At 33.9% G+C, this 16,369-nt stretch overlaps 2 protein-coding genes across 2 annotated transcripts; both read right to left on the bottom strand.

Moving 5' to 3' along the window:
* Nucleotides 1-1,585: 1,585 nt before the first annotated feature.
* Nucleotides 1,586-5,963, bottom strand: LOC123217763 (switch-associated protein 70-like). The gene is made up of 10 exons (XM_044638890.1): nt 5,806-5,963; nt 5,614-5,718; nt 5,247-5,308; nt 5,059-5,142; nt 4,913-4,944; nt 4,691-4,772; nt 3,720-3,948; nt 3,256-3,483; nt 2,478-2,770; nt 1,586-2,216 (listed from the first exon to the last, which is right to left on the bottom strand). Exons 1-10 carry the CDS (start codon nt 5,830-5,832, stop codon nt 1,862-1,864), a joined length of 1,497 nt encoding a protein of 498 aa, XP_044494825.1. The 5' UTR covers nt 5,833-5,963; the 3' UTR covers nt 1,586-1,861.
* A 2,410-nt stretch (nt 5,964-8,373) lies between these two features.
* On the bottom strand, nt 8,374-15,256 carry LOC123217563 (rRNA (cytosine-C(5))-methyltransferase NOP2C). The gene is made up of 13 exons (XM_044638644.1): nt 15,124-15,256; nt 14,910-15,028; nt 14,007-14,448; nt 13,598-13,745; nt 13,074-13,211; nt 12,344-12,406; nt 12,093-12,214; nt 11,310-11,550; nt 10,218-10,429; nt 9,931-10,031; nt 9,373-9,454; nt 9,216-9,277; nt 8,374-8,733 (listed from the first exon to the last, which is right to left on the bottom strand). The coding sequence occupies exons 1-13, from the start codon at nt 15,205-15,207 to the stop codon at nt 8,619-8,621; spliced, it is 1,929 nt and encodes a 642-aa protein (XP_044494579.1). The 5' UTR covers nt 15,208-15,256; the 3' UTR covers nt 8,374-8,618.
* Between the last annotated feature and the right edge of the window lie 1,113 nt (nt 15,257-16,369).

Below are 16,369 nucleotides of genomic sequence, written 5' to 3'. Positions count from 1 at the left end.
TGTACCTATTTTTGATACACAATTCATGTACATAATGATGTGTCATTATGTAATTAGGTGATTTTAAAACATGTGTCATCATATGATAAAGAAACATCCAATCACATGATAACACATCGTCTGTGTATACAAATTGTGTATTAAAAATGGGTACACATAGTTTTATTGTATGAGAAAAATGCTTAGAACTTAAACCAACTGAATTACTAGGTATTCACAATGGTCAAAGTGACATTTTGCTGAATTATGATTTGCATTTTGGCATGCGTTTGGAATTTTAATGGTGTTACAGACTGCATTTTATGTAAGATCGGTTGGGAGCACTGTATCTGGTAATGTGTTGAACCTTATGATAACAAACAACTATTGAGTATCAATCATATGTTCTTAGAATTGATGAGAGCTTGTCACCAACATCATAAGAAAGATGGGAGAAGAATAAATTGACAAGCAAAGCCAAAAGATTCATATGTTCAAATTCGTCCCCATCTTCTTCTTCTTCATGATGAAAACCATTGGGATGAAAATGGAAGGTTAGATAATGATTTTGGAAAGAAATTAAAGGGTTTTGGAAAAAATGATTTCTTTTTTATATAATGGATTTTATTAATGAGAAAGTGGTAATGTAAACTTTCGAAATTTAAAATACTTATTCCAAAAATAAATAATAAATAATAATAATATATATATATATATATTTTATATAATATAAATATTATTTTATTATTTTATTTTTAATTTAAAATTATTTAATTATATAATAATACACCGTTTATGTTTTAAAATTATGTGCATACGGTGTTATTAATAAATAATATCAGTCTAAACACAGTCAATTGGTCAAAGTCAGCCCGCAACTGACAAAAGCCAAAGCTCGTATAACTTTTTAGACCAAGCGAGCAAACAACCAATAAATCAGTGGAATAGAGTCAAATAAATATGAATTCAAATTTGTCATGGTCAAACGATGATCGCGGTCGATTTGCAGTCATGTGAACCGTAAATATTTGGCAGTGGCCTCACCAATTTCAGTCAAAGTTGAGAATGAAGATCAGCGATTGCGCTAGTTTGTATACCCTCAATTATCTCGCTCTTCTCATATGAAAATTTATTTATTATGTGCAATTCGTTCATATAGGCACATAGCATTCCTTTTTTTAGTCTTTTTTTTTTTTTAATTTCTTCAAGTTTGTATTTTGTATTATCGAGTCATCTGTAATTTGAAACACAATTCGACTTAATTTTGGGAGATAAAAATAATACCAGATCATATTTAAAGAAGACCCATACATAAACAAATTCACCCAAAACATATTATGTATTTTAGTTTACAATAAAACTATATATATCTATTTTTGATACATAATTTATGTACACAAATGAGATGTTATCATATAATTAGATGTTTTTTATCATATAATAACACATGTTTTGAAATCATCAATTACATGATGACACATCACTGTATACATAAATTATATACCAAAAATAGATACACATGATATTACTCTTTAGGTTATGGGCCTATCAAATTTGTAAGTCCACGATTTCAATTTAATTTGAACAAAAGAATTCACCAGTCAAGTAAATCAAATTATGGTACATTTATTAAATTTACTAACACAAGACATGATTACTGAATTAAATTACCTCTCCAGAAATAATTCTGATGTCCTTCCCTAATTTTACAACCATAAAATTCACATCATACAGCCTCTCTATAGCTTCAGTATGTAAACCCAAAAAAAAAAAAAAAAAAAAAAAGATTCAAACAAGTTTACATCTCTTCTGTCAAGCGTTTTTTTGGTTTAATGTAAAAGACTGTTTAACACTGTATATGTAGTCAATTTGAAAATCAAGGCTAATGAAAAGAATTTTCTCCTTGCTCATGGTGATTATTAACAGGTAAGCTAACAACCGGAATATCTACACTGCTTCCTTCTGTCTCTGGGGCAACTTCTCTAACATCAGCTATCCTAGCCTCTGTTGCCTGAATGTCACTCCATTCTCCATCACCAATAGGCTGGATGTTGACCTGATCAACTTCCATGTGAACAACACTCTCTGCTGGAACTGGTACTGCTCTAGACACACTTAGACAAGCTTTATCCACATTCTCATCCGACAAATCTACATTCTTTGTCATTGGTTCGGAGTTGCCAATATTTGAAGACTCAGTTTTCTCCTCAAAAACTTGTTTGGTGTCAATCTGCTGTCTGTTAACAGAATAAGAGTGTTAGTATCAACTAAAACCTCACTTCTAGCAAAAGGATCCAACATTCTCAGGTTTCTGCAAACCTCTTTGATAGATTTATTTCCTCTTCCAGTCATCCCAATGCTTCATTAACATGATAAGATACTTTCAAATATAATGATTGCAAGAATTTGAGCCCCAGAGTAAGTTTGAATTGAAAGAATTATGAACTTGTTTAAAGCAGAATAACCCCAATAATGGCTAAGAGAGATAGATGACAAACCTTTGAAGTTGTGCCTGTAGCATACTCACGTATGCTAGAAGCTCTTCCTTGCCTTTTAAAGCAGCTGCCTCCTTCTGAGCAGCCTCCTTTATCCGAGCATCAGCATCTGCTTCAGCAACCCTGACCTTCTCCTCTCCTCTCACAACAGCTGCTTCCAAAATCACAACACGTTCCCTAGCTTTCGCGAGCTCAGAACGCCATAGATGTGCTTCTTTAAAAGCAGAATCTCTCTGCTTAATCAATTGATCCCTTTCTTTACTTAGGGCCATGACTTTTTCTTCATACTCTTTCAGCTGCAGATTAAAAAACAAACAAACTATTGAGAAACAATTACATTAGTACATTATATAATCGAAGATAAAAAATTCTACATTCTTCTTACCAATCCAAGCATATGACAAAGATATCTTAAAGTGACATCTCAATACTGCACCTTCACATTTTTCTTGTTAAGTATATTAGAACTAATAGTAAAGGATATTAAGAATTTGTTTAACATGCCCTCTGAAATTGTTGAAAGAACTTTTTCTCTTAAGCAGAAGCACTTTAAAATTCTTTTAGTTGGTCGGCTGCACTTTGAGAAGTAATTTTAGGTCCTAAATATAAAGCTACTAATAAAAGCTTCCTTGCAAAAACTCCTATGACCATCTGTGTCAAAGATAACCTTAACCACATACTTCTTGAATGATTTTTTTAAATTGATAATACTATATCATAGAATATAAAATAGATTAGGCTATGTAATAATTCATTATACAAAATGAAAAATTACTAGTACCTTCAACATGGATATCTCCAATTGCTTCGAAGAATCTTTTGTTATGCGCTCCATTTCAGCACAAGCAATTTTCCTTTGTTCATCCATTGTATGAGCCGCAGATGCAGCAGCCTCAGCAGCTTCAGCAGTCTCAGATAATTTATCAGCTATATCTCTTATTGTTGAATCACGAGCACGAAGGTCCCTAGCTAAATTTTGTAGTTCCTCATCCTTGACTCGTAGTGTCTCCTATAAGAGATATTTTTCATGATACTGATGTTCAGAACAATAAATGTTTAAACAGACTTAATGCCAGTACAATAAATAAAAAAAGAAGCAGCTGATCTGCAGGGGTTAATGTGCCAAGCATGATCGGTATTGGACAGAATATATTAAATTTAGAAGAACTGAATTACACACAAAGTATCACAATAACAAATTGAAAAAGTAACATATACTATCTGGGGGAACTCCAGGAGGCATACCTTCATAATGGTGAGATCATCCATCGGACCATCAGTAATTCTATTTGTCACCATTCCAAGAGCATTTCTCAAGGAGATCTGCATTGCAGCTTCAATTTCTTTAGTACATTCCGTTGCTGTTGAATTTGCAGCAGCAACAACTGTTGCAACTGTTCCTAACTTTGCAGAGCCATTCCCACTTAAGGAGTTAACAGCCTCTTTATGGGCTTTCAGGACCAACTGTGCCGCACTGGTTGTTGGAAGTCAAGAGAGAAAAGAAGGATACAGAGATGAGAAAATAACCACGAATATTATTACATGGAAAACATAGCAAAAAGTGTGACTAAAAGAATATATGAAGAGCAAAAATCTCAGAACTCCCTCTGGAAAGCTATTATACACATATATGAAGAGTAATCCTTCAACCTCATAACTGACATTCACCCAATTCAATACCACCACAGTAAAACATAGTATGGGAGAAAGAAACATCCAACGTTAGTTTTATTTTGCTTAATAAAACTTTTATAATGGTTTCAATTATGTAAGTAAGAGAAAAGGTGCTATAACCTGTACTGCCTAATTACACCCAAAACTTTGCTTCATAATTAGTTTTGACTACAATGTTGGAACTCCAACAACAATGATAACAGCATTTCTTTTCAAATGCAGTTTGATATCCAAATTTATCATGAGCTTTCTAAAAGTTCAACTTCATCACAAATAACAGCTAGCTGAATTAGCGAACGACTTCTAGTCTCCTTCTATAAGAATACCATCACATCTTGCTGATTAGCAATTAATTTGGAATGCGCATCTGAATAATGAAAAAGGTCAACCAAATTTATGATAGTAAAGTCATTCAAGTTCTGAAGTCAGGCTCCCCAGCTGTCCGGAAGAAATGAAATGGCAATGCTTCATTCAAACATGCAGGACAACTTTTCATGATAAAATTGAAGCAAATTAACATAAACCCAAACCCAAACACTTACTGTAATGTTGCAACCCAGGCCCTAGCCGCACCAGGAGTTTCAGAACAAAGGAAGTAATCTTTTTTCTGTGGAGTCCCAATATCTAAACAACATGGTTAAGAAAACAACAAATAAAGCAACACCAACTTAATCATAAAGCAGAATTTTTTGACTGAACGAAAAAGCTGCAAACTAGAATATTTCTTTTTTGTTAAAAATAAAAGATTAAATTAATATGGATACAGAAACAACATCCATCGTACTTGGGAAGTCCACTGGATTACAACAAACAGGAAACAGTGTTAATAACCATTCGAATTAGTATGTCAATCAAACAATTAATAGCAGTCCTGTAATCAAGCAAAATAATTTCAAAACATTAATCTTACTGAAAGTTCACAGGAGACACAGTGATTGTGCTGTTTTCATCAAATGTAATTATTCCCTTAACGGTCGGCTCATTTCTCCTAGTCCTAAAGCACACAATCAGCAACATTTGATGTGTTGCAGTGAAAAGATTCAAGATCATAATTGAAAATATACACCAAAAAGAAGAAAAACGAATGCAAAAACTTACTTGTACTCCATTCTCCCGGTAGTTGGGTCCAGAATCACCCACCTCTCATTCCATTTCCTCAACTATTAAAAGTAGCATAAACTAGTTAGTCATCACCACTATGAGACCATCACATAGAGACATTGCTCAGAAAATTGTAGAGAATGCATAATTGAATAAAGCCTGATAAGCAATGTCCCAGTTCCTATTCAATCGAAGGTCAACAAGAGTTTTTCGAATCTATCACGCGTATTATTTAACATCAAATTATAGAAATTAAACTATATCAATCCTAGAGTGGGGGAATTAGGGTTTAAGCTAAAATTCACGAATTGAGAACTCATAAAATGAATCATGAAATGAAATCAGGCGAGATAACAAAAATTACGGTTTCGGATCGTTTGAGAAGTGGGCCCTGCAACAAGTGACGACCAGACCCAGAAGCCAGTTGTCGTTTGATCTTCTCTAAGCTGTTCTCAGGATCCCCAACTCGCTGCTCCATAATCACAATCACTCAAATGAATGCTCGAAAAATTTACAAAATTTATGCGCAGCTATAGAGAAATGAAAGGAGACTAACCGTAGAAGCGCCATTAGTAGAAGCCATGGTAGATGAAAATATCAAAACAAGAGAATCGAAATGAGATTCTAAATTCTTTTATTTTTCTTCGGTTTCTTTTATTTTATTTTTTTTAGCAAGAGAATGCTGTTAGGTTTATTCATAGACTAACCGTTGATGATGACCACGTCATATACGGACGTTTGGACTTTTGCACACCTGATTGCTTCAAATTTTAATTTAATTTAATTTATAAAGTGCTAAAAAAAATTGTATTCAGACTATTGATTTGATGTGGTCCGATTTAAATAGGATTTTTAATTAAAAACAAAAAAAAAATTAAGAGTTAGTGATGATATTCCTTAATTTTCAGTTTGCAATTATTTGACTAACAGGTGATAAAAAGGGTTAGCTTTAAAAGTGAGCTACTACAGCTGGAAGGTTGCTTATTATTTAAGGGAAAAAAATTATTTTAGTATTATTGCAACAAGTTGCATTTAAATTAAATAACATTAAACGCCCATTTAATGTTTCGATGTAGATAGAATTTCTTCAGTACTATTTTTTAATAAACACAAATATTTTTCATATATAATTTAAATATATAAATAATATATTATTATATTATTAAATAATTTTAAATAAAAATAAAATAATACTTAATCATATATAATATATATCTTTGTATATCTAAATTATATATATATATATATATATATATATATATATATATATATACATAATATTATGGGGCATGTTTGTCTAAAATAATATTTGAATATGAAAAAAACAAAACACATTCAATACATTTGTTGATGAAAAAAAATCACACTAACAAAAATTACACCAAATCGTGAAAATTTTAGTGCAAGAAAATATGGATACTATAACGTTTCTTAGGTTAGATTGGCAGGTTAACGATGTTTGTGAAAATAATGCAAAGAATGGGATACCTGGTGAAGGATGAGGAAGGGAAGGCAAATCAGAAAGAAAGAGGACGTGGAGGATTTGGACATGCAACTTTGAGTAAACCAATTGCATGAGGATGCATAGTGAAATAACTTGATGATCAATTCACATTCACATTTCAAGCTGTTCATGCATGGGTATTCGTTCAAAGATTACTGTATCTCAGCATGTTCCTGCTATTGGGTTTCATGAGTTCGCTGAGTTTACAGCTGAAGATGTTGGGACAAGTGAGAGTGGACTGAACCCAGTGGTTTTAGCTGGCAATGATGAGATGGTGCTGCTTCCAATGAATGAGCCAGTGTTTGGGACGAAGCGTAAGAGTCAAATACAGACTTATTTGGAACACAACGAGCGAGCTGGGTTGCAGCATTTCGCTCTTGCTAGTGAAGATATACTCAGAACATTAAGTGGGGTTGGTGGGTTTGAGTTTATGCTGTCACCAGCGCCAACTTATTACAAGAATTTGAAGAATCATGCTGGCGATGTGTGGACTGATGAGCAGATAAAAGAGTGAGGAATTAGGGATTCTAGTTGACAGAGATGATCAGGGTACTCTTCTCCATATTTTTACTAAGTCTCCAACAATGTTTATAGAGATAATTCAGAGAGTGGGATGCATGCCCAGGGATGATAGAAGAGTTACCAGAAGTGGGGCTGTGGAGGCTTTGGGAAGGGCAATTTTTCTGAGCTCTTCAAGTCCATTGAGGAATACGAGAAGACACTTGAAGCCAGATATATGGAAGCGGCAGCTGCATGAGCTATTATAATGCGCTCATCTTTTATACTATATGATAGTCTGATGCAGTGAAATAAGGTTGTCTCTGGAGCGAACTTGGTTGTGATTGATCCTATAGCAAACTTGCTGGAAATACAGTGCTAAAAACCTACTGAAAAAATAACTAGTTATTTTTGCATACCCTCTCTGTGTCATCTGCCTTGACCAACTCCCTCGGGGTATTGAACTGTAAATGGTGAACCATGTAATTGTTATGTATAAGAAAACAGAAAGTATAATAACGAGACCAAAATTCTGTGCCGCAGCATCCCTATACTGCCATCTCAAATCCTGAAATTTTCGAGAAAAAATTGACTAAAACAAAATGGTTTATAGTATAAAGGAAATTAGATTTAAGAGTGCAAAGCACAGTTATGTTGAAGCCTTCTCTAAAACGGCTTTTGTAAACAGAAGTTGTGCTGAAGCCTTCTCGTGATGGAGATATTAACAATGACCGATCGATCATCAATGTATTTGTAACCAAAAACAAAAACAGTTATAAGGTTGATGATTAACTTGTAAGAGAGGATTTTGGAAGTTCCATAAATGATAGTATAAACTTTCGGCTATGATATGACTCAATAATGTAGCATAGCTTTGTCCAACTATTTACTTAGCTAATTGCTTGCATTTCTTTTTTAGCTCCTAATTTAAGGTCAATTCCTGGACCCATTCCACCACCAAATAAACCTAACAAGGCCCACTTTCCACAACTGAAATTATGCCCCAAGATTTTTTAAATAGAAAATGCCGCATCACAAATTCTTTTAAAATGCCACAAGTGCTGTAGCTTTATAGTTTTGTGCACAAAAATGGAGAACTACTCAATTAGCCAAAAGACGCAATAGATTCAAACAATTTGTTACATTGATATACTTCATCCTACAGATAAAATTTCCCATTTGGAATAGAATGTAACGAAACAAATACAAGCAGCATTTAGTCTTATGGCCATAATCGTGTACAAAGCTCTTCATACACTACCAAAAAAAAGGGCAGTAAAAAATCCTTCTTTGAGCAAATAATTTGATGCTGCTTCAGTAACCACTAACTAATTCTTTTAGGTTCACCAAACTGGAAAGCGTCAGAATCAAGAATCCCTGGAGCCAACAATAAACTTGGCTATAAAAAATCCAATTGTATCAAGTGGAGATGACGGATCAAACCTCTGAACAAGTTCTTCCTCGCCAGGTCTTAACCACTCCCTGTGGAGCAAGTGTTAAAACCAATTACTGACAATTATGATAACAGACATATACCACATCACCGGAAACAACCACAATGATTACAGGTACACAACTAATCAATAAAATATTGTCCTTACATCATATCAAAGAGAAAAATTTATGCTTCAACACTGCAAATAATTTAAAACTCGGAAGAAAATTAAGACAAACATTTTGGGGAATTCATATATACAGCAAAATGAAGCTGCTTTTAGAATTCCTATAAATAGGGAAAAAAAAAAAGGGTACTAAAATTCATAAAAGGAATGCTGCTTACAACCTAAATAATTCCCCATAATCTCAGTGTCAACCAAAGATGTGAAACTGTATTATGTGGCAAAATAGATGTATTCCATTATCATGATCTACATGACCAACACTGAGCCGCTTGAACATTTGCAGACATAAACATGAATACTTCAGAGCATAAACAATGGCATGAGAAAGGGAGAAGCACTTACTCAATATATCCGTCAGGAAATTCACAACTACCAATAAGGCCAGGTCCTCCAATTCTAGGATGCTGAAAGATATTAATAAACATAATAACATCATTGATAAGAATAAAGAATTTTGAAAATAAAATAAATTCAGGTTTACAAGCTATTTGTAATGTACCTGAGGTGCTAATGAGAGGAATTTATATGTATCCAAAGCATATCGCACCAATGCTTCATTCTCACCAGGGTTAATTGTACATCTAGCAAAAGAAAAACCCATACAAATTATTTATTTAGAAAATTATATGCTAGATCACCTCCATAGTTGCTGTTATCGGGATTTGGAGACCAGAAATTTTGCCAGTGTACTTTGATGATGATTTTGGTATCAAAATAATCTTCTCTGCACGATATATGTGCCACACAATTTTTCCTTTAAAGAAACTGATCCAACATTCTTCCAAGATCTGATGGAGAACCTGAACTTTCTCCATCAGATCTCCGTCAATCACCACTCACACTTTCAATGAAAGTTATAAATATGCATGGAGACCATTTTGATACTAGTATCATTAATTCTAACCAAGCAGGCAAATATCCTGGTTCCCGGATTCCAGCCAACCGGCTTTATACCCTTTAATATTTTAAATAAAATTAATCATTATCATTATATATAATTAATGGTTGGTACACATGGTAATGAAAATTGATGAGAAAGATGATGCAAGGTACTAACGTTGAATACACAATAACTCCACCAGGACGAACTAATTGAACAGCCTGGTCAAACATTCTCCTCTGATATTTTCCATGGTTTCTTAATGAAACTATTGTTTCCTGGAAAAGAAAACATTTAATCAACTTCCCCTACATATTAGTAATTTCACATACTTCAATACCTTAAAATTAAATAGCAAACAAAGGCACTAATACAAAAAAACTCCGCAACCTTCTTCATCTTCTTCAAATGGTATAAAACAGGGAAGAAATTAGTAAAAATAACTATCAGCTAGGCACTCCTACCTCTCCAGCAAATAGTCGAGGTCTTAGACCAAGGGCAGAGCAGGGTGCATCAAGAAGAACTCGATCAAAGCTGTAAGGAAAAAATCCTTTTGAATACTCAACCCTACCACCAAGGGACTGATTTCTTCCAGGCCCATTCCGCATTTTTTGCCTATTCTTCCTGATGTCAGCTTTGCTAATGTAAGTTCTCTCATTTCCTTTTTCATTGCTAACTAAAATATTGAAAATTAGAGATGAATTTGTAATTATCAAGCAAGCCGCACTTTGTCATGCACAAAGCAAGTATGAAAGAGGAAACAATTGCAATCACCACTTGAATACAAAATGAAACAATCTGTCAGGAACCAGATCAGAAACCCAGAGAAAACAAGAGAAATAACAACAATCCAAAGAAAAGCTAGTAACAAACAGGGAAGAGGACAGCTTAGCCTGTATTATGTTGATTAAAAATTGAGAAATACAAGCCAAACAATAATCAGAGAAAGCAGAACAGGGACTAACACAGTATATAGCAAAAAGGGCATTGCCAGCCGTTCGAAGAGCCACCTCCCTGAAGCCAAAGCTTCCCTATCAAAAACCCTCTCTCATGCCCAAAGCCTCTAGGCTATTTTATTCCTTATGCATAACAGTTTTTCTCCCCATCTCCCAATCCTAGTTGGGTACATGGCCCTCTACCATGATTGCAGAATCACTCACGCTCTTCACTTTATGTAATCTCCTATTCCATGACCAGCCCTCTCCTGATACAGCTTCACAATTGAGGGTCTAACACAATTCAATGTAGATTTCAAAACTGCTATGCATATTTCTCAACAACATAATCTTTCACGTCTTTTTTTTTTTTCCTGGATAGGATCCTATCAATATGTTAACATTATGCAACCTTGAGCAGAACAAGCTTTAATTTACAGCTTGTACCAGTCACTAAGGCGTATATAGAATATTTAACTAGATGGGCCAATTAAAAAATAATCTAAACACTAGTTTCTTACAAGGCATATACAAAAGAAAGCACAACTTGTCATGCAACATTTAATGCTCTCTTTCACTTTTAGAACTTGCATGATCAAAATATGAACACAATCTACCTACCCTTTTCTGTGCCCGCCATAACGGCAATCAACCCTTCTGTGGCAGTAGATGATACTCTCTCGTCATGCAATCTTGTGTCATCAAAACCTTGAATAGTTTCACAAACATTATCCTTGCTGCAGTACTGCATGGACGTATCATTGGATTCATTTCTTCGGCTAACAGCTTTTAGTGCATCCAGTTTGTAAGTAGTTATACAATTTAAGCCCATTTCAGCAGCCAATTTCTGAATATCCATCACCTGTACAGAAGGAAATATATGTCTCAACTCTCAAGATAGAAAATTAAAATGAGAAGCGAAAATAGTCACTAAGAGTTTCCAATTTTATAATAGAACAAATAGTCATCCTGGCAATGAGTTAAGAAGGAACTGTTAATATTGAGGCCTCACAGGCTGCCTTCAGTTTTATAATAGCTTAAATGTACCCAGAAATAGGAGCAAACAAGAAATCAGCCTTTAAAGTTAAGCCTCTAAAGGAAAATTTGCTCTGTATTAATCAGTAATAGAATTGATGGTCTTATCTTTCCATCATCCATGAGGACTCTCTGTTCTATGATCAAATTTCAGTAGCAACATATATAGTCAACAGACAACCACTATAGATACTCAAAAATTCTGATGGGAAAACTAATAGCTGCTTCATCATATACCCAATAACAAATCAAAAGCTTATCACAAACTCTTTGCGTAAGATACAAAGGGTTGTGCCACCTTTTACATAATTCAGGAGTCTTATAAGTAGTGCATCACATTTTAACTTCAAAAGTTTATCAGTACAGTACCTTATTATGGGATCTATCAACTGCAACAACCTCTCCTTCATCCCTCATAAGGATAGCAATCGCAGTTGTTTTTCCTCCAGGTGCTGCACACATGTCTAGTATTCGTTCACCTTTTTGAGGATCTAAAGCAAATGGAAAAGTAGAAACAACAAAATGTCATTCAAGGAAAGTATCTTTGCAGACAAAAACATTAATCAAGAGACTATATACAGCAACCCAAAATTATCTCTTCAGATAAAGACATGATCTACCTAGGACGTGAGCAGTGACAATACTTGGCAGGTTTTGGAGAAATATTTCCCCCTCAAGCACATCTGGGAACCAAAACAAAAAGGGTAAGAGCTCCTCAAGCTTCAAAAAAGCATACCAAAAACCATAAATATATACCACATAAAATAATTTTAACATCAAAAAAGGTTTTATATGCATGTGCCATATCAAAGATGCAGCAGTTAAAGCATGAAATCCAGTAATATAGCAAATCACTTTCTCAGTAGATGGACATTCCAACCAAAGTACCTCCTCAATCAATCAAAATTAGCCAAATCACAGCTATTAACTCAAAATCTGCTCAGAATATATTTATTCACACATACATAGTGTATCATGGATCCTCACTCTTTGATCCAAGCAATAAGACCATAAAAATTAGTAATCAATTTCCATAATTCCAAAGCCCAAAAATAACCTAAGAAAATTATGGCTTGTATCTATTACAGATAAAAATATAGGACAAATTAGAATTACAGTGATACATAACTTACAAGGAGAAACCAGAAAACTACATATGATCATCAGGAATACAAATGATATATTTTGCTAACAAAATGCACATATGACAACATCATTTAGATGTGTTGAGAATTATTGACAGCATATAAACATAACACCATTCTTCTCTATAAAGGCTACCGCTGAACTGTCTCTGTCATATTATAAACTCAATGTGTGAAATAACATATATACTGTTTGGTTATATACCATGAAATGAAGGCAGTTTAAATATTTGATTATTCATGTCAACAGCGATTCCTTCTGTAACACGGAAGATCCCAGCCCTTGACATCATAGTTGTTCCTTGGCCAATATACAAGCCACAACGCTCAGAATAATAGGGATCTACAAAGTCATAACAAGAAGTTGTCAAACTCTTAATATTGGAGAAATTTTCACAACTCACAAGGTTATATGAGAAGCAAAAGACACAAAAAGCAAAAAAAAACATAAAATTTAGTGTTCCAGTTTAAGAGAGTACCGTTTGACTGACAAGTTTAAGCAACAATTATGCACCTCGTAACAAAAATCAAAGCTATTTCTTATCTATCAATACTATTTAAAAGAATAAAGGCTGTCTAATTATTAATTATATGCCAATTCAGCAAAAGATTAGCCATTTTTTTAATTTTCCATTGATTTCCTAATAAATTCTTTATTTCCCAGTAATTAGAGACCAAATAACACAATGGGCAAAGAAGTCAACTTTGAGCAACAAATAATTTTCTTGCCTGTTTCTAATCCATGAATAATGGTCCCGCGTGTAATGCCAAGACCCCATCCACCATCGGCCCCAGGTTGCTCAACGGCAACTGAAACTGCAACTACATCTCCTTTCTCGACATGAGCGCTGCAAGCCATCACACCAGGAACGTATATCTACAAGCAAATTAACTTGCATATATTAGAATTATTTTCTAGTCAAGACTAAATTCACAGTCAACAAAATGAATGATGTACACCTATAGCATATTAACAATAGCCCTTAGATACATCCACTCTTTCACACTTAAGAATTACATATTATTATGCATCTCCTATAACCCTGCTAATCCCCAAAATCAAAAACACAAATAGCCCTTGTTAGCATAAAATGAAAGGGAAAGGACAAAAAAGCAAAAAAATAGAAAGTCTCCAAACCTGAGCTCCTCGAAGAACTGCTTCTGCACACTTCCTACTTACAATCACCTCCTTTGGAGGTTTTCCAGGTGCATAACCATAATCAATAGTATGTGGTCCTGAACCTTTAACAAATACAACATATTCTAACCCAGGAACCAGACACTTAGAGATGGTTCTACCCTGTAAGCTTTCCTTTATGGCCCTCACCATATCTTCATTTTGTCCCAGTAACACGTTGCCATGAGCATCAGAATTCTGATTTATATTACTTTCTTTCCCAGAGTGTTTAAGCTTCTGGGCAATATCAGAATCAACAGTGGCATCGCTTTTGTGTGAATCTACGCAATCAGAAGCCTTTTTAAACCCTGAATCCTGCATGATTGTCAGTAGCTTCTCAATGACAGCATCACTTGTTGACTTGAGTGTGTTCACACGAATACAAGAGTAACAAGATGGACGCCTAATTATAACACAAAGGCAAAAGAATAAATGAGAATAAACAACAACAAAAAAACAATGTTATTTTAACTCCTGATGTATGTGTTTTGAGTAAAAGCCTTTCCTGAAAGTTCTGTATCAACAAAAGCAGCTACCATGAGCTTCTCCAAGCACAACAGTATCCTAAATATATTTTTGTTAGTTTCAGCTATGTTTTCTCAATACATGTATATAAAAGCACTTTTAACCATTAAAAACCACTTTCAGGGACGTCAATAACATGTTCAAATGCTTTATTCATTTCTCATTTAATCTTCGTTGTCTTCACTTGGAAACGAACAATTTAACTATTACCAGAAATTCCAAAACCAAGATTCAATCAAAGAAGAATTAAATGCAAGTATTGAATAATAGTTTAGCAAAGCAACAAAAGTTTCCAGTACACCAAAAGAAGCACTGAGATTTTGAAAACAAGTAGCTTACGTTAAGGCTTCAGAGATGCGAGAGAAATGTTGAGCTCCATATGCCTTGATGAAGTAGTCTTCCACTTGAGGATTCCACCGCAACTTTGGATTGAAACAGTAACGCTCCGAGGGATCCATCTGTACATGAAATTACCGAAACGTATTAATAATCAACAACTACATCATCATTATCACTATAAATAGATGTTACAGGGAGAAATACAAAAGTAAACCTTCTTGTGAGTAGGGCTTTGGAGAGAGCCGAAATTAGTGCGAAAGTTTTTGAGCAGAGTGTGACAGTTCTTGGGTTTCCTCATTCAAAAAGAAGCAGAGGAGAGATTGCCACTGGGCTAGGGCTGTTGATATGAGAACAATGGTTGGGCCTGTTTAAATTAAGTCCATCAAATCAGTAATAAGCATAGCCTAAAACATTAATTAATTTACCTCAAATATCCTAATTATTTCAGGGTAATTAATTAGATAAAACAATTTAAAGGATCCGTACCGTACAATATTAATCATCAACGCTTGAAGGATTGAAGGGATTCCCTGATCGATAAAATGAAATTTGTCAAATAATCAATATATAAAAAAGGTCAGATCACTGTTAATCATATTCGAATTTCATCAACCCACAAAAAACTCATCTCTCTGTGGTTATTTTTGACCAAAATTTATTCAATCTCTTTTCGAAATTTTGCTTAAAATGAGTTTAAAAGGTTATAATGAAATGCTTTAATTGTTTATTTTAAAATTTATTGTGATGTTTTGGAGTAGGGTTTGTACTTTGAATTTTGATTTAAATTTTGAAATTTTGTTTTTGCATTGAAATTATTTGTTAATTGAAGAAAAATAATTTTAGGGTAATATACGGCGTGTATATTAGCTTGAAACTATAAATATGGTAGGCTTGATTATGCATATCAACTATCAAACAAATCATGCCTACAAACAAACTATGTTCAGAGTCACACAAGAGCTTGTTGGTGGGAATTATGTGACATGGGGTAAGTTCATATCAGCCAATGTTATTTTTATAAACAAGTCTGACAGCCCATCTGCTAAGAATTTATTGTGCAAGATCAGTTTGTTTTGAGGAAATTGAAGTTAAACAGAGACAAAAATCATGTAATTTCAGCTCACTTGAGAAGAGACTGCATAAGCAAGCCCCACTGGGATTTGAATGAGACAAAGGCAACTGGCAACTCCTACAACAAACCAGAACAGCATTATAGACCAAGAACATCAGTTCTGCTAGTGTGAGATATAATCACTGTCACAATGAGAGATTGCCTTGTCCTTCAGCATATATTCATCTTCGATATGGGGCTTTGACGGCTAAACCTTAAAAGGAAAAAATATTATTTTTTAAAATTTAATTTTAAAAAAATTGTTAATTTTTTATATTTATGAGAAAAAATAAAATAAAAATTTTATTAATTTTATCCATTTATACAAATTAAAAAATAAAAATTTGAT

This window comes from Mangifera indica, chromosome 5 (genome assembly GCF_011075055.1).
Source record: "Mangifera indica cultivar Alphonso chromosome 5, CATAS_Mindica_2.1, whole genome shotgun sequence".
NCBI classification, from domain to species: Eukaryota; Viridiplantae; Streptophyta; class Magnoliopsida; order Sapindales; family Anacardiaceae; genus Mangifera; species Mangifera indica.
Note: the sequence above shows the minus strand (reverse complement) of the source record. Positions and strands in the feature narration are given on the sequence as shown.